The following is a 19,601-nucleotide window of genomic DNA, read 5'->3' on the forward strand; positions in this document are numbered from 1 at the left end:
GAGGGCTCTCCTGTGTGCACACATTCACGAGCCACAACTGAGGATGACTGGAGGGCTCTCCTGTGTGCTCACATTCACGAGCCACAACTGAGGATGACTGGAGGGCTCTCCTGTGTAGTCCTTTGTGGACTTGAGAGTGATATACTAATGACTCTTAAACATGCTTTATGCCAGTACACTATGTTGTGATTTGCAAAATGTAATATTTTTCACAAAACCTTTCAAAACTTAATAAATACATTCTTGTAATTACAATGCATTTAATTTTGATACAGGAAATATTTCCTTGTTTATAAATTTTATGCAAATATACAGAGAAACACATAGAAAGCATTAATGAAGTTTGTTTGCATAATGGCTTCTTTGATGTCAGCAAAAATTAAGATACAGTATTTGGTTGATAATGAAATAATAAATAGTTAAGGCACACAGACGCTGAACTTCAATAAAATTTCCAAATATTACAATGCTAGGGAATAAAATACCTTGTACATTTAAAAAAATGTTTCAGATAATTTCATGAATGAGTATCTTTTCAACTCCCCCCTCTTCCCCTCCAGCTCTTCAATGTCCCCCTACACCTCAAATTCATGAGCTCATGTTTAATTATTAACATTATACGTGTGTGTATATATACATCTAGGAGTGTGTGTGTGTGTGCGCGTGCGCGTGCGTGCGTGTATAGATACACCTCTATCCTGTGCGTGTGTGTGTGTGCGCGCGTGCGCGTGCGTGCGTGTATAGATACACCTCTATCCTGTGTGTGTGTGTGTGTGTGTGTGCGCGCGCGTGCGCGTGCGTGCGTGCGTGTATAGATACACCTCTATCCTGTGGGTGTGTGTGTGCGCGTGCGCGTGCGTGCGTGTATAGATACACCTCTATCCTGTGTGTGTGTGTGCGCGCGTGCGTGTGCGTGCGTGTATAGATACACCTCTATCCTGTGTGTGTGTGTGTGTGCACGTGCGCGTGCATGCGTGCGTGTATACATACACCTCTATCCTGTGTGTGTGTGTGTGTGTGTGTGTGTGTGTGCGCGTGCGTGCGTGCGTGTATAGATACACCTCTATCCTGTTGAGTACATTTGTATATTGTTTACAGTTCTCCTCCCTATTGGAGAGCTGGTCCCTGGAGAAGACAGAGTCCCCTCTTTCAGCAACTATTAATTGCATATAGCTCTTCATCTAGGTGTAGGGCTTTGTGAACTAGTATTGTCATTATTCATATCTTATTTAGGCAACCATATTAACCTGTAGAATATACATTAGTATGCACTAAAAATTAATATAACCATTTAAACCAAAATATTTCTCCCAATCTCATAATCTCAATATAGTCATGGAGTATTCTCTTTTGTACTTAGGGGATTATCTACAGACAGTTTATACAAATTTACTTAATGGAAATATACCCCAGGGGATGTGTTAAATTACAAATGATTACACTGATAATCCTAGGCTAATAGAAACATTTTCTATTATCTAAATATATTATTTAATATCATCATAGGGAATTTCCCTTAAGTAGAAGGAGACAAAACTTGGCCCAGGCAGTTTCTGTGGTAATAGGCTTATATTCTATGTAGCTATATATTAGCTACAGCTGTCTGAATGGAAAATTCATATTGCTTTTCAGAAATGAGATCCAGAATTTGTACTTTCCATATAAATGGAAACTTGGGGGCATAAAACAGCATTCCCTACTGTTTTTAATAAAATTTTGTGTTTTTTTCAGTTACTTCTGTTCTGTATGTTTTACCTACATCAGAGGCAAGTTAAAGCATTTGCAACATTTATATGATTAGGGAAATGAATTGACTCACTGTCTGTGTGAAAAAGTGCCCCAAAACATCATAGTAAAGTGTTTGCAAGATAAAACCCAAGAGAAAAGAGCAAGCCACTCCAGGAGGACTGAAATCATGGATTCATTAAAGTCCCCCCATCCCAATTCATAAGTGTGTAGGCTAACTAAATTTGCCACTTTCTTAAATACCATCAGAGTAAACATTAATTTTTATTCATAAATATTTACACAGTTCTTGTTTTGAGCACTGTGGCCTCTCTGGTGATAAAATTCTAGCAATAAGGAGGGAGAAAAAATCTCTATAAAAATATACTTATGATAGAAGAGAAAAAGAGGGAAAGGTGATATTTTAGGCCATCTTTGACAAGACTTGATTAAAGTGTTGGCATCTGAGTTGAATTTTGAGGGACATTCAGGAAGTAGGCCAATCCCTGTGAGTTCAAGGTCAGCCTGGTCTACGTAGTGAGTTCCAGGATAGCCAGAGCTATACAGTGAGATCCTGTCTTCAACACAAAACAAAGGCATGGGGCAAAGAAGAGGATAATAGGACCAGCTTAAACTTAAATAATTAAATTGGTCTAGAGTTTAAATGTAAATGATGCAGAAGAATGGCTGAGGCCAAATCACAAGGTCTTTAAATATCTTATGCTCATTAAAAAAAAAAGACTGTTTTTCATACTTGCACTGAAGTGTTATTGGAAACATTTAAAAAGTCATTATTAATTCGTCTGATATAGCAGACATTTTGCAGATAGCACAGAGCAAAGGAGATAGCATGCAGGATACACTATCTCATCTTAGCTCTCTTGTTGAGAAAGCACACAGGGAGAGCATTTGTCATTCACCAGCTGTCTAAAGGGAGACCCAGTGTCAGTAGCAATATTTATGTCAGTAGACATAACTCCATTATTTCGTGTCATGCTGATGGATTCTTTTGGCATTTCATATAGGAACAAAATAAGTTTATTAGCTATAAATTGCACTTCCATGCTTATATTGTGTTTAATTATTGTTACCATTAACTGCAAACCAGGAATCGTGTTGGTCAGGAGCAGAGGTTCTTAAGTAAGAAGTGCAGTGCATTTTGTGCAATGTAAAAATAGATATGGTGCCTTCTTTAGCTCTCTTAGTTATAGGAGACTGAGCTTAGGCACTTGTCCAAACAGAGATTCCATTGCCTCGCCCTCTTCTTCTCACTCTCCTTGCTTACAGACTAACCTCTGGAACTCCTCTGTTCCAAGGATCAATTAAATATGCTTAGAGCACACTAAGCAGACAGTGTGAAACAGGGCAGAAAGGAAACACTGAGAATTGATGGCTGTCTAAATAGACATGTGGAGCACAAGGTAAACTGCCGCTACAACCTACCATTCCCCCAGGCGAGAGTTTTACTAGAGGAAAAATCGCTGGTCGCAATCCAAATCACCTGGAAGAAAGTTCAAATGCCCCATAGACTACTAATAAAGTAGCATCACTTGCATATCTCTTACAGCCAACAATGGATACTTTATTGTTATGATCCAGAAAGCAACAACAGAATACCTGACTGCCAACGTACGGCACTGCTGGCTTAGGTCATGTATAAACTAAATCACCTGAGAGATTAAGAGGCTTGACTTTCATAGCCCTTCCCACTGTGGTTAAAGACAAAACAAAACAGACTCCGCACAAATCACATTTTGGGCATGTTGATCAAAATAACAATAATATCCATTGTAGCCATGTTAATTCAAAATACCAGAGTAGAAAAATACTTCATTTTTGCCATCAAAGCATCTGGTATATACTGCACACATACCGGGTGCATGGAACAGAGTTAAGAAAACAGTTGTGACCATTTATGACCCATTCATTAAGAAACTACCAGGTTGCATTTATATTCTTTTTGCCCCTAAACTCTCTGCTCCTCAAATCTATTCTACCCTTTATAGTATCCCTGAAAGGCTTAAGCTCTGATAATATAGATAGATAGATAGATAGATAGATAGATAGATAGATAGATAGATAGATAGATATTCTGGCACTTGAGGGGAATTATCGTGCAAACTATAATTCCTTACAATAAGAAAATTAATATACTTATTCTTTGAAAATCAAAGTCTGCCCGGCATGGAAAATCCCAGAATGTCTGTGATGGACCATCCCCACATACATGTGCATTCACAACATTCCTGTAATTTGGATGCTCATCCCACAAAGCCCATTTATTATGTTGGAACCTGAGGTAATGAAAGAGAAAAACACTGTTGCAGGCAGCACCACAGGGATTCTGGAGCAGAAGGCTTCTCGGGAGCTGCTAAGGGTGCTGCTGGGGCGCGGGGAAAAGATACAGGGAAACACAGGAATGAAGTCCACTTGTTCAACCCGCTCCTGGAGCAAGCATTTGGAGTTTATGCCTTAATGATCTGAAAGCTGCTCCTGAGTGGTGTTAAAGCCTCAGCAGAACAATCTTTTCCTGTTCTCGGGAAAACCCTCTCACACATAAAAACACAGATGCTTGAGCTGGAAGGAGTCCAGAGCATAACGAAAAGTCTGTGAAACATTGGCAATATCTCCAATTGCCCACCACAGCCAGTTACACACATAATCAACAACAGCGTCACACCTATGACTTACGGCATTCTGAATTTTGATTGTATGTTACACTCTTTACTCCATATTGAACATACATACATATATATACATATATATATATATATATATATATAGAGAGAGAGAGAGAGAGAGAGAGACAGACAGACAGACAGACAGACAGACAGACAGAATTCAAGGAAACAAATGCTATTTTTATTATAGAAAATAATGACCATACCTTTAGCAAATGACAGCAGCCAACAGTACTTGACACCTTGCCTTGCACCATTTCATACATATGAGCTTACTTCTCAGCCCCCCTTCGCAGTGTAGAGAGCCACCTCCGTCACATGAGAGGATAGGACAGCAAGAAATAGAGAAATTCTGCTCCCAAGCAGTCCAGCCTGTGGCTGCTGTTCAACCCCACGCTGTTCCACAAAGAGCCCACAGCCCTAACTATTGTTCTCCTCTGGCTCTGTGTTTGCTGATTTTGGAAGCAAGAAATGGATGGTACCATCATCAGTCTACAGCTTGGACGATAGGAAACTGCCCAAGAATTTTTATCCTTGTTCCAGAACATCACTGATGCCCATGGTCATCATAGCAACACTACCCAGCTTCTGTGCTCAAGACCTCCCCCGTACGTACTTTCATTAAGAGTCTTCTCCGTGACAGCAAGAATATATAGATAAGCTATTTCATATACTTTAAAAGCATGCCAACTTAAAAATGAAATAACAAACAGACTGTGAAATCACACAGTACCTTCACTGTCCACATTCCAGCTTCAGGCTCTTTAACGTTCACCACTTTGGCAGAGTTATGGATATTTAACAGCTCATTCAAGCCAAATCCCTTTTTTATCAGCTTCCCTGAAAGAGAAAGCAGAGGTAGAAATCATAATCTCTCCCCCAGTTAAAGAGATTGGCTTTTTAACATGCAAAAGCCTCAGGATATGATCAGATTTTCAATAACAGAGATTTTTTTAAACTAAGTATATGTGTATATTGTTTGTGTTCATAGCTCAAAATATTATGTTATTTGCATCTAAAATATAGTATAATATAATAATAATAATAATATAATAAATATGATATTGTGGGCTTCTGGGCACTACTGAAGTAACAGATTTCCATGTGTTATGTGTTTGACAGTCACCTGAGAATAGCAATTAATAAACTGTCATTTCAACCCAGCAGTGGTGGCGCACGCCTTAATCCTAGCACTTGGGAGGCAGAGGCAGGCGGATTTCTGAGTTCGAGGCCAGCCTGGTCTACAGAGTGAGTTCCAGGACAGCCAGGGCTGTTCAGAGAAACCTGTCTGGAAAAAAACAACCAACCAACCCAAACAAACAAACAAACAAACAAAACCCCGGTCCTTTCACTTCTAAAACCAGCTTAGGAGAACAATTGCCATGTTACTAAGACATTATGAGCAGTCACTAGAGACAGGTAGACTGCATAGAGGCAAAACTCAGTCTAGAATACAGGTCTCCCTGGAGGTCAGTGGAGATGCTACTAAGGTGAGGATCCCGAGCAAAGCTCTGCACAAAGTGCACGGCCTTATAACCAGTTTCTCATTGGGTGCAGGAGAAGGCTCATATCATCAAAGGATGATACAGCATAGCACTGTAACAAAATGAGTGGTACCCTCTCCCATCTGCTGGACACTTTACCTTCAATAACTACTAGCTGGGATAAACAAGATGGAAATGAGCCCTAGTTTTTCACCTCTGGCCTCTCCATGGTCTCTTTGCTCAGGTATATAATTTATATATTCAAAAGATGGACCGTCACTGTGTGCCCAGAGGGCCTTGAAGCAGTAGGAATGAGACTCAGTGACTCCAGCCTTCCCGGGTGGCATGGGGAGCAGTAGGAATGACACTCAGTGAATCCAGCCTTCCTGGGTAGCATGGGGAGCAGTAGGAATGACACTCAGTGAGTCCAGCTTCCCAGATAGCATGGGGAGCAGTAGGAATGACACTCAGTGAGTCCAGCCTTCCCAGGTGGCATGGGAAGCAGTAGGAATGACACTCAGTGAGTCCAGCCTTCCCAGGTGGCATGGGGAGCAGTAGGAATGACACTCAGTGAGTCCAGCCTTCCCGGGTAGCATGGGGAGTTACTTCAGTGAGAGGCACATGGCTGCAGCAGACAAATGCACACCGAGAGCAATACTCCTCTAGTCTTGAAAAGAGGATTTTACTTTGTAAATTTCAGTGTTTGGCCAGTGTGGATGCTGACGCTGAGCAATGTTTTGTATGCTTACAGAAATTATTTCACACCCTTACTGGAATTGTTTGCATCTATGGTGCAAATAAAGAATATGAGTCACCCACTTCCCCTTTATAAGTATCAATAAGTACAGCAGACACCAAAACCTCAGTAAAAATGAAACGACTTTATCAGAACCAGCAGGTACACTTAATACAATTGTGAGGAAAGATGAGATTCCTTTATTCTCAGATTTGCTTTTCAGAGTGAGTCTCATCATTTTCAAGAATCTTGAAACTCTTGTCATAAAATGCAAGTGAGGAAGAAGTAAGTCCAAACATTCATTTGCCTGCTAAGAATGGAGCAAGTGCCCTACTACTGAAATTTAGTGCCAGTCTAAATCTGATTTGTCTATCTGTCTGTCTGTCTACCTACCTATTTGCATGTGTATATGTATGTGTGGGTCATATATGTGCATGTGTCTGCATATGAACACAAACACAGAAGTGGAATTCAAAGGCCACTTCAGGCGTCAGCTATGGCCTTTTACCTGTTTTGTTTTGTTGGATTTTTGGTTTTTGGTTTTTCTTTCTTTCTTTTTTTTTTCCCGAGACAGGGTTTCTCTGTGTAGCCCTGGCTGTCCTGGAACTCACTCTGTAGACCAGGCTGGCCTCAAACTCGGAAATCCACCTGCCTCTGCCTCCCAAGTGCACCACCACTGGCCGGCTACCTTGGTGTTTTGATGCAGGCTCTCTCATAGTATTTGCCACAGCTGCTGATGCCAACAACACGGCTTCCAGGTAACGTCCTGTCTGCCTCCCATCTTCCCTGGGAGGACTGCACTTGCAGACGTGTGTTACTGGCTTATTATGAAAGTCCTAAGAGTTCAGACTCAAGCCCCTGTGCCTTCATGGCAAGCACATTACCCACCCAGCCATCTCCCTTGCCCATTAAGTTTGACTTTTAGAAATTTTACTGATTTCTTTTTAAAATTAAACCTCTCTAGAAAATGACAGTGAAAATTTAGAAACTTATTTTATTTTAGAAAGTTAATTTAGAAATAGTTGTTCTAGTGATTTGTTCAAAAAAATAAGATGGTAAATTTTACAGAATAATTACTATAAAATATATACAAATTAAAGCATTGACCAAAAAACATAGTTCAAAGGTAAGGCATTAAACAAGTATGTATCAGAGACTGAGTTCAATTTCCAATACTGAAATAATGATATTTAGGACATTATTATATAATGTTGGTATATAATAAACTATGCTATAGAAGAATATTATAACATTCAGATATTCTCCCATATAGATAATTAACTACAATAAATTTCATTAATGTAATTTTTTTAAATATGAGAAAAACTTTTTTCTTTTACACAGCTTTATTGTGAAACATCAAGTGGCATTTTTTATTAGATGTTTTCTTATTTACAATATCTCCTTTCCCCTCCAAAAAAAAAAAGATGAAAAATAAAATAAGAAAAAAATAAAACAAAAACTGTTCCCTCGCCCCTCCCCCTGCTCACCATCTCACCCCCTCGTGCTTACTGGCCCTGGCATTCCCCTACACTGGGGTATAGAACCTTCACAGGGCCAATGTCCTCTCCTCCCATTGATGACCAGCTTGGCCATCCTCTGCTATATGCATGCTGCTGTAGCCATGAGTCCCACCATGTGTACTCTTCGGTTGGAGTTTTAGTTCCTGAGAGCATACCACTCCTGAGCATATACCCAGAAGATGCTCCAACATGTAATAAGGACACATGCTCCACTATCCTCATAGCAGCCTTATTTAGAATAGCTAGAAACTGGAAACAACCCAGATGTCCCTCAACAGAGGAATGGATACAGAAAATGTGGTACATCTACACAACGGAGTACTACTCAGCTATTAAAAACAATGAATTTATGAAATTCTTGGGGAAATGGATGGACCTGGAGAATATCATCCTTAGTGAAGTAACCCAACCACAAAAGGACACACATGGCATGCATTCTCTGATAAGTGGATATTAGCCTAGGAGATTGGAATACACAAAGTACAATCCACAAACCACAAGAAACTCAAGAAGGAAGACCAAAGTGTGGATACTTTGTTCCTTCTTAAAAGGGGGAACATTATACCCATGGAAGGATTTTCAGAGACAAACTATGGAGCAGTGACTGAAGGAAGGACAATTCAGAGACTGCTCCACCTGGGAATCCTTCCCATATTCAATCATCAAATCTAGACACTATTGTGGATGCCAAGTGCTGGATGACAGGAGCCTGAGATAACTGTCTCCTGAGAGGCTCTGACAGTACCCAACTAATACAGAAGTAGAGGCTCACAGCCATCCATTGGACTGAGTACAGGGTCCCCAATGAAGGAGCTAGAGAAAGGACCCAAGGAGCTGAAGGGTTTGTAGCCCCTTAGGAGGAACAACAACATGAACTAACTAGTACCCTCAGAGCTCCCAGGGACTAAATATGAGAAATTTTAGCATGTTCATTCTTGTGTTAATTCAAAGACACTCACGACTAATAACATGCTCATTTCAAACATCTAGATTCACTTATGAATGCTTTGAACTTATTTATAAAGCTGAATTAAGTGTGCAAAAAAGTGTCCTTTCCTGTTCTTCAGATTTAAAAACAAGTTTTTGATTCAGCTCACCAAAAGGATTACGAATTTCAATCACAGGAGACGGGCCACTCAGAGACACAGTAACTTCTTTGAGGCTGGGATCAAAAGGAATTTTCCAAGTATTTACAGCGTGTTCCAAATGATCAGTGGATAAGAGGTGAACCTTGGAGGCCTGCACAGCTTCTTCCACCCACTTCAACACCTATGGAAGGAAAAGAAACGTGTGAATGGTGCCTGAGACATTGGGAGGTTTTGTGAATGGTGCCTGAGACATTGGGAGGTTTTGTGAATGGTGCCTGAGACATTGGGAGATTTTGTGAATGGCGCCTGAGACATTGGGAGGTTTCCGTACTTCCACTTCTGGGCTTGGCTCTGGAAATCCCTGCCTCTGAGGCTCTTCCTGTGGTGACTGAGGCTTAGCTCATCCTTACCCTACCTCTGTGTGCTGTAGGCTCCAAGTAAAATGTTAGTTTAACCTGCACTCCAATTCCACGTTTTGTCTTGGATTAAGATTAACAATTAAATTTCAAAGTTAAATGCCATGAGATGAAACCCAAAGGAGTCTTAAAATAATCTTCTACATGTGAAGGAAAATAGAAAGAATCTGTCTTTAAAAAAATACATTCATGTGCCTGCCAGTGGTGGCGCACGCCTTTAATCCCAGCACTTGGGAGGCAGAGGCAGGCGGATTTCTGAGTTCGAGGCCAGCCTGGACTACAGAGTGAGTTCCAGGACAGCCAGTGCTATGCAGAGAAACCCTGTCTCAAAAAACCACACACACACACACTCACACAAAAACAAAAACAAAAAAAATAAACTCATTCTGGACTTCATTCTAGGCACATTTTAAAAAAAAAACAAACCTAATGGATTGTGAAGTGGAATTTGGACAGGCTTAATATTTTAAATGTTATTAAAGTAGTCTTTGGAAAAATAGTTTAAGTCTCAACAAGATAACCTGTTTTTTTTTTTTTTTGATAACCTGGTTTTTTGTTTTGTTTTGTTTTGTTTTTCTTGTGACACAATGAATAAATACCCCCAAATAATGGGAAAAGCAACAAAAAATAAATAAAAATAAACAGACAAAGAAACAAACAAAAATTAGCAAAGTATTTCAGCTTCAAATCAACTCAAGGAGCACATAAAACAATAGTCCTTAAGGATATATTACAAATTAAATTCTAAAAAGGTGTAAACACGGCAAACATCCACTTTATATAATTTTACATCAAACATAATTTCCCCATTAAACAAATGGTGCATGTTTAGCTAAGTAGCAATTAACTGATCTTAACTCAGCTCTCAGTCTTGGTCACATTTATGTAACATCCATATTTGATATGCCTCTTTATTTCTTAGCCTTACCTTGTAATGAGGCACAAGATCCTAAACAGAACAGATCCTAAGCAAATACTAAATTTTAAAATATTTAAAATGTTTTATTAAAATATTAAAAATTCAATGAAATATTAAATTTCAGTGCAAGCAGGCACAAGCTAAGAAACCAAGCAACAAATATTGAACAGTTTATGTTTCCTATTAAAACATCCTTTCACTTTCTTTTTTTTCTCCTAAAGACCATGGAAAAGCGGGAGACATATTAGTATAGCTAGCAATGTGACACAGTTGTGCTAACTCTAAGAATAAATGTGTGTTGTTTAAAGTTCTCTCCCAAGTACTTTGTATTGATGGACATATGTTTATTTAGTAACTGCTTTTGTTTTCCACACTGGTATCTACTGAAGTTTTTGCTTTTATTATATAGCATTCATTTTTTATACACACTCCTGGTATTGCTTAAGGGCTAAAGATCACATATATCTCTCTGTGTATCTGAAAAAGGTGGCATGGGATATAAATACTAAAGGAGGCCTGTGTATTAATAGTAAAGAGATCAGTTGTAGTAATGGCAAAAATCATGTCTTCTGTTTGCTTGCATAGTGATATAATGTCTCAGGTGTCCCTGCTGGCATTGAACTCACTATACAATGAAAGCCCACCATGACCCCTGATAATTCAGCTTCCACTTGCAAAATGACTGCATTATAGACATAATGCCATTGGTGACTCTGAAGGCTTCTTAAGTAAGAGGACACTAGAGGAAACAAGGAGTGCTTGTTGAACTATGGAAGCACCATCCCACCACTCCCATATAACTGACAATAAAATAATATTACTTTGCTCTTCCCTTTGGTGGTTTGAATAGGTATGGCCCCAGAGACCCATGTGTCTGAATGCTTGGCCATAGGGAGTGGCACTATTAAGGGAAGCCTTTGAGGTCTCATATATATTCAGGCCACGCCCAGTGACATCGTCCTGCTCTGCTGTCTGCAGATCAACTCTCACCTCCTCCAGCACCATGTGTACCTGCACACTGCCATGCTTCCCACCATGCTGATAATGGACTGAACCACTGAAAGCATAAGCCAGCCCCAATTAAATGTCTTCCTTCATAACATTTGGATCTGCCTGGTCATGGTGCCTCATCATCACAGTAATAGAAGCACTAACTAAGAGACCCCCCAAATATGCATTTTAATAAAAATGTCATAGACAGATAAAACAATCTATGAAAGATAAGTGATTTATGTAAATAAGGGAAAGGGCAAATTCATAGTAGGTTGCAGGGAGGTTGTGAACAACCCGAGTACTATAGATGGGTAGCCAACAGGAGTGACTCACTCCAGCAAGGAAGTGTTCAGATAAATGACAAGCTGATGTGTGCAAAGCAGCGCACACCAGAGATGTTACAAATCCATGGTTATTGCAGTACTGTCCGCTGTAACCAAGATGAACAGAGAAAGAAAAGGGTGGCATGCAGCCCTAGTGAAGTTTTATTCAGGAGTAAAAATAAATTCAGTTGTGCCATGTGCAGGAAAATGGATGGAAGTGAAAAGTTATTGTGTAAAGAAAAATCAGCCTAACTCAAGGAGAGATATCACATGCTTCCATATCTGCTAGCTAGTTTTATGTATGAACGTGATACACACACACACACACACACACACACACACACACACACTTGAAACGGGACTGTTCAGGTGATAAATATGTCTAATGATATATGGAAATGGGAAGAAAAGATAACAAAGGAAAGACAAATATTGCATGTTTTTCTCAAATGTAGATTCTAGATTTAAATACACACACATTCATGCATATATGACACAAAAGCAGAAAGGAGCCTATAAGAGGCATGGGAAGGGAACAGTGGCTGAGGAAATGAGAGAAACAGAAGGTCAATGACGGAGGGAAGGTGAACAAAGTACAATTGTGTGTATGTGCGCACCCGCACACACATGCGTGTGTGTGTGTGTGTGTGTGTGTGTGTGTGTGTGTGTGCTTCTCCCTGTGGTAGATAAATGATTTACTGAACATTGCCTTTATGAAGGCACACACACACACACACACACACATACTCACAATACATGTACATAGATGATTGCACATGTACATGATAGATGGATGGATGATAGATAACCATGCAAACCATTAATTAAAATGTAAAAGAGGAATAAAATTGAAAGCATCTCATAAATATGCTTCCATAAGCCAGGCTGAGACCTTTGAAATTCTTCACAAAGCTCCTCTTGAAAATAACTAACATTCTTCAAGAGTGAAAGTGATACATTTCAAAAAAAAACTGTCATGTTATCATGAATGAGTTCAAAAGAACACGTGTTCCATAAATCAAGTATAAATCTCTCTATCAGAGATTTCCTTCAAGTTTAACCTTATAAAGTACCTGGATTTTCCATATATATATGGAAAATGTATATGTATACACATACACACACACACATATGTGTGTGTGTACCAACACAACTTTGCAAAGAAGCAGATGCTGCTATTTGAAGAGCTTTTCGTAATCTTTCATGACTGAATATGAAAGTATGACTTGTCCTTCTCATCAAGTCTCTCCACATGACAACTAGAACTAGGCCAATTGTAACTAATATTTGACATCTCTAGAATATATGAGGTAATAATCAGAGTTGACATTTTTATAAAAACGGCTTTAAAGATTTGCTTTGTTTCCAGAAAATACAAAGGACTAGTTTAGTGTCTGAGAAAGCAATCAATAAATTTAGGCAATGAGAGAAGGGACAAGGAAGGAGAGAAAGTAAGCAACCCTCCAGAACATCTATTCTTCAGGAAAGTCCAGCAAGGTCATGACTGGTTCTTGGCCAAAAAGTGGGTAAGGCTTGGGAAGCAAGGACCACTAACAGTCCATCACGTCTAATTAGGGACACAGGGAACAGTCCATCACATCTAATCAGGGACACAGGGAAAGGAAGGAAGCCACACAGGGCTGGGGAGATTCCAAGTTAGTGCAGCCTCTATACATATCAATTCAGGGATTCTTTTTTTAAAGTCCTAAGAAATAAAACCACCCTATGATCTAGCTACCATATGACTCAGTCTAGGTATATATTTGAAATAAATCTAAATAAGCATATCACAGGGATTCCTGGAATTCTATGTTCATTATGGCACTGTTCGCCATTACTATGCCGAATAACAAGCCTATGCACCATCAGCAGATAAACGGATAAAGACAACGTGGCACTTATGCACATTGGCATCTCCTCTAGCTGAAAAAAAAAAAAAAAAGAGCGAAGCTAAGACATTGTCAGGGAAATGAGTGGAAGTGGAGATCATTAAACCGAGTGAAACAAGCCAGGTCACTAGAGATAAATACTGCGCTTTTCTCATCGATGCATAGAATCTAGATTTTAAAAGGAAGAGTCTGTAAGACATGAAAGTAAAAGGGGGGACTCTCTGGGTGGGAGGAAGGGCACCAGTGGGAGGGTGAAGCAAGAGTGGATAGGAAGAGGAATGAGAGATGGGTGCAATAAGCTAAGTATGTTCCCATAAGACATTTGAGCAGAAGCATGGCCACTGAGGAAGAGAGAGCTGTGGAAGAGATACAGACAGGAGATGGTGTTGTGTTGGTGAATATGAGACACTGTCAGAACGAAAACCCCTTATTTAATGCCCCAATTGTAAAAAAAAAAAAAAAAAAAAAAAAAAAAAAATGTTTTTAAGGAAGTACAAAACAAAAAAGAAGTGCCCAACATCTCCAGGTTAATAATGAAGTGATTCTATTAGGTAGAAACATAGTATCTGCACGTGTATCCTTCAGTAAGTTAATGGTTTATCTCTGTGTTGCTTCCACAAATACATCTAACCTTCAAATCCAATGTAGTGAGGTTATACATCACAGGAAACCTATCCAAGCCCTAAGCATTCTTGGGAAGATGACAGCCTTCCTAAAAACAGATGCATTTTCCTAGGGCAAGTGCGTTCAGACGCTGTAGAACACGAGCTGGTGTTAGACACATTTAATATCACTTTCAATTCATCAACATAACATTTATGGGATTTTCACAAAGAGATTATCCTATATCATAACAATACTTCTTGGGAAAGACATAGTGCAGACTCTACCAGGAGCCTCAGATCACTCTGCTATCCACTACTAAGAAAACTCTAATTGAAAACAGATGCAGCTCAAGTTCTGAGGAAGTACAGATACTATCAACATGTGAATGTATCAGTGAAAGCTACAGAGTGCGCCCTGAGGTTTCTGGCTCCTCGGATTGCCAGATATAAAGGGAAAACATCACTAATTGTCTGACTATGGGGACCATTCTCATGAGGTTGGGAATGATCTATTATAATGACAAAAAGGAATGAAATAGAATGAAGTGAAAGTCTTTGGGTTGTGCGTTGCTATCAACACAGTACTTTTTCAAGCCACCAGGGAACCATTGATGGCACTTTAAAGGTTTTAATGTAAAAGTTGTTCTCTAGTTATTCCTAGCAATTTATCTGTACAATGGGCCTTGGAGACAGACTGACGAATCCAGCTCCTTAATTTGATAGATGAGAAGAATCATATCTGAAGTGAGTTCTTACATTGTTTTAATCTGTTCAGACTTATTCTGCCTCAACAAACCACATTTTTTACTTAAACTCCTTGTGTTCACAAAGATGCTATTGCAGTTCAAAGATTTTACAGCCTATACCATGGCTGATACTCATGCCTAAGTGTACACATTTATTTAATTCTGGAACAAGTCACAGATGTTTGAAAGTGACTGGTGTTGTTACATTTGATGAAATATGAAAGGGAAATTTGAGCACATATTAATGAGCACAACCTGAGTGGTTTTGTTCAGGACATGTTCTAGTTTGATGTTTTGAACCTCTGATAAAACATTAATAAGAGGTAACTAATTGGAGGAACGCATCTATTGAGCTTATACTTCCAAAGCTCAGCCCATCATGGAATGAAGTTAGAATAGGAACTCAAAGGCAGTAACATGGAGGAATGCTGCTTGCTAGCCCACCCATTTCACTCGTATGCTTACCTTGCTGGTGCAGCCCACAGTGATCTGAACCCTCCTGCATAATCCCTGATAGGCATGTTCACCAGGCAGTCTGCTCTAGGAAATCCTTGCAGAACTGTGAATACTTTGTGATGTACCACTACTTAGCAGCAGGTGTATCTACAATGCTTAGTACATGCAGATGCTCCAAGAGCTTTCCACTGATTTGCACAAAAGCCCTGGCTCAGAACTCCCATGCACAATTTTCTCTATTTTAGAGAAGAGTAAAAGGGACTTATCTGTGCCAAAGGGACTTATCTTAATTTGTGTAAGTCACAAAATTAGCAACAAAACAACATGTGCTTTTTGGACCCAATCTTCTTGTCCTCTCTATTCTGTTTAAAAACAGCAATTCTCAATTCTAAGACAACCATTTTGTTAAAATGCTGTACTACAGTGCTGGTAAGCTTCACTGATCATCCTCTGACCTGGCTAAGAGAGATAGGCTTTTCTAAACAATCAGGAGAATCCCTTGGCCTGGGCTCAATGTCTTATCACCTTGTAATATATCGTGGAGGCCACAATTCCAAATTTTCTTCAAGGCCCCTAAACAGCTAATGAACATCCCTATGATAACTAAATATATAAAAGAGGTGATCAGAAAGAGGTGCCTGAAGTGCAGTTAGAGGGACTGTGGTCATATACTAAAATTTAAGGCCATCAAGTTTTGCTTGCATTCCACTCCACCATACACAGAGGGACATACACAAAGGGTGTATGTCATCCTGTGAACATACCCTTTAGAGAGCATTCAATAATGGTTCAGAACTCAACTCTGAAGTAAGGTTCATTTTATTCTGACCCTAGAAACTTCTAGGTTATGATTTATGTACATATGCCTGTAGACAGCTAATGCACTGCTCATGCCCCCAGGAATGTCCCCAAGAAGGCTAAGGCTGATTAGATTACTTAAGTTGGATAAAAATGTCCATATGCATGCTAAGGAGATCACTGTAGACGAGTGATTAATGCTCAGACTTTATACAGCGCTGCTCAGAGTTGGGTTAATTTGTGCCTGTTTCTAAAGATGTGTTCACTGAGAGTGCTGAAAGGAACTAATGTCACAGTTCAAGACCTTAGTCAATCAAAACACGTTATGCCTTCAAGTCTTTTGAGAGGATTTTTACAGATAATATCCAGTTGTATTATCCTTTATGTACTGAGTTCCTCTTCAAAGTAGAAACATTTATAATGAGCTTGACCAACAGTAGATGCCATGTTTGCTGATTCAGTACAAATAGTGTTATATTTCTTTGTTCCTCTGTCTGTCTCTGTCACTTTCTCTCTCTCTCTCTGTCTCTCTTTCTCTCACACACAAAGACAGACAGACAGACAGACAGACAAAGATGGGAAAAGAATAATGTAAAAAAGGTTCATGGTACATCTAAAATTTGATCCCGCTCACACAGGTTAGAGAAGATTATTAGTTCAAAAGGTCTGCTGTTTAGCTTTATTTATCAACTTGACACAATCTAGGGTCACCTGGAAAAAGTGTCACAATGAGAGCTCAACTGTGTAGATCAGGTTGGCCTCTGGGCACATCTGTAGGATAACTAATTGTCTTGATTACATTTTGATGTGGGAAAATCCGGTAAACTATAGGCAGCACCTTTCGCTGAGCTTGGGTCCCAGACTGTACAAGAGAGGAGAAGGTAAACTTGTAGGTGAACACGCATGCCAACACTTCTCTCTGCTGTTGCCTATAGATGTGAGATGATTGTTCTAAGTCCAGGACACGTTGACTTTCTTCCCAAAGTTGCTTAAAAGTCATCAGGGACTCTTATCTCAGTAATAGTAATGAAGAGAGAACAAAGACATTGAAAATACTAAAGTGATGGTTCATATGAGAAGGATCATACAAGAACTCAGAACGGTGCTTCTCTTGGGGGAATTTCAAGATGTTTGAGTTATATTCTCAATAAAGTTCTTTTTATTTTAAAGAAATGTGGGCTCAGTGGGGACTCTGGAAATCACTCCAACTCAGTGAGCACCTAACTCTTATGTAAAGTTGCCATACTTCCTGCATGACAGAACCACATTAGCGTGCAGCAGCTGACAAAACAGACGTGCACTTCAGACATGCTTGGAGAGTGAAGTCATCCCCACTAGTTATTTTAAACTATTGCAGTATATTTCACTAATTTATCTTCATAAAATTCTTCTGGCACAGTTTTTGCAAGTTAGAGATGATAAAAGAAACCCAGCTTGCCAGAAAATACAGTTTATTTAAAATATAAAATGCAGAAGATTGACTTTATCATATATTTTTTGCCATTAAATCATTTTGTTTAGAATAGGCAGAGTTCAGACTTCAGCCACCTCATTTTCACTCTTAGTTTTTCTTTTTTTTAAAAAAAGAGATTTTTAAATGCATAATTAGAAACACATGCATATAGACAGGTGTATATGTGTGTATGTTCATACAACATACATATAATAATTAGGATCTCATTACTGGATACCCTCAAATACCATAAAAGCAGGAAGAAATCCAGGCTGTCTGTAAACAATAAATTATTTAAATAAATTAATATCCAGGCTCTCTAGGAGTAATAAAAGAACACTTAGAGAGAATGCTTGAGGATTGCTGAAGGTACAGATTCTATGTCCAGGTTATTTCTCTCTTTCTATTTCACCTTTGTTCATCTACACACACACACACGCACACACACACACACACACACACAGAATGCCATGCCATGTCAATTTGGAATTATTAACTGAGAGCCCACATATGACTTCAGAGTCTAAAATTATATGCAGAATTATACATATATGTGTACATATACACAGGAAGGCAGTTTAGAATTTAATCAGGGAGATAGGAAGGGATGTTTAAGAATAACTTACACATGTATATTTCTTTTCTAGAGCTATGTGTGTTTTATGTAATCAAACTTGACTTTTTATTGTAAAAGTATCTAAATACCTCACATAAAATAGGTAAGTATAATGTGAAATTTCTTGGCAATGATTCGAAATCTGCTTCTTGAATTAGAAAGGAAATTCAACTGAAAATTCATTCTTTAGAAGAAGATATAATTGTAATGACCTCAAAAGACTAATCATGTTTCTAAGGGATCAAGTGATTGAATCAAGACACCTATTCCTCACTGCATTCTAGAATCTAAATTATAAATGACTTACTTTTTTTATGCATTCTCAGAATGTGATAAATTGTAACTCAGTATTTTTTATGCCCTATAAGTCACATTTGGTAGTCACATTTTCAGTAATATATTTCTAATATAATTTGAAAACAACCTAGAAGTTCTATGCATATAACTGAAATTCTCTGCATGCAACAACTGTAACATTATAGGATAAATGTAGTTCTATGTATATCTGTTATGTTTCACTTCTACCATTAAAAGAAACTTTAGATTCTACCAGAAAAATAAGCAAATGGAGGAAAGGAAGAGAAAGGAAAGACAACAAATTACTCTATTTTGACCTAGAAAAGATCAACCTTAAAAATTTAAAGATAACAGCAAAATTGTTAGCATAATTTTGATTGTACAGTTTTCCAACTTTCTCTACTTAAGATGTAAGTTCAGTTTGGTCTGATGTGTTTCCTGAGGCTAGAAAAAAACAGAGAGGAAATGATTTAGATGCTTTAAAATTTTAATAATGTTTGATTAACTCAAATTCACAACAGAAGTGCTCTTATTAATGAGATGGAAAAACCTTATTAGTCAATAGACTATAATTCTTTCATCACTAATTAAGACCATACACTGTAAAGAGACCCTACTCTGTTGGTTGAGGCTCCCACACACTAGACAGAGCCTGGTTGGCGCTGCAAACATTTGCTTTAATGACTTAATCATTTCCAAGTTTCCAGGTAGATGTGCATGAATTCTGACTGACATACTCTTTGGACTATTTTCACATACACAAGCCACAGGAGAACTTCACACACGCCACAGGAGAACTTCACACAAGCCACAGGAGAACTTCACACAAGCCACAGGAGTACTTCACACAAGC

At 38.8% G+C, this 19,601-nt stretch overlaps 1 protein-coding gene across 3 annotated transcripts in view; it reads right to left on the reverse strand.

The window, feature by feature from the left end:
• Hmcn1 (hemicentin 1) overlaps positions 1-19,601 on the reverse strand; it is a 473,399-nt gene that overhangs the window by 274,693 nt on the left and 179,105 nt on the right. For all 3 annotated transcript variants that reach the window (XM_031384523.1, XM_031384530.1, XM_031384516.1), the window contains exons 5-6: positions 9,247-9,418; positions 5,140-5,246 (exon numbers count right to left, since the gene is read on the reverse strand). In XM_031384523.1, the coding sequence (XP_031240383.1) occupies positions 5,140-5,246; positions 9,247-9,418 (279 nt within the window). The remainder of the gene's footprint in view (positions 1-5,139; positions 5,247-9,246; positions 9,419-19,601) is intronic.

Source organism: Mastomys coucha, unplaced genomic scaffold (genome assembly GCF_008632895.1).
Source record: "Mastomys coucha isolate ucsf_1 unplaced genomic scaffold, UCSF_Mcou_1 pScaffold1, whole genome shotgun sequence".
In the NCBI taxonomy this organism is placed as follows: domain Eukaryota; kingdom Metazoa; phylum Chordata; class Mammalia; order Rodentia; family Muridae; genus Mastomys; species Mastomys coucha.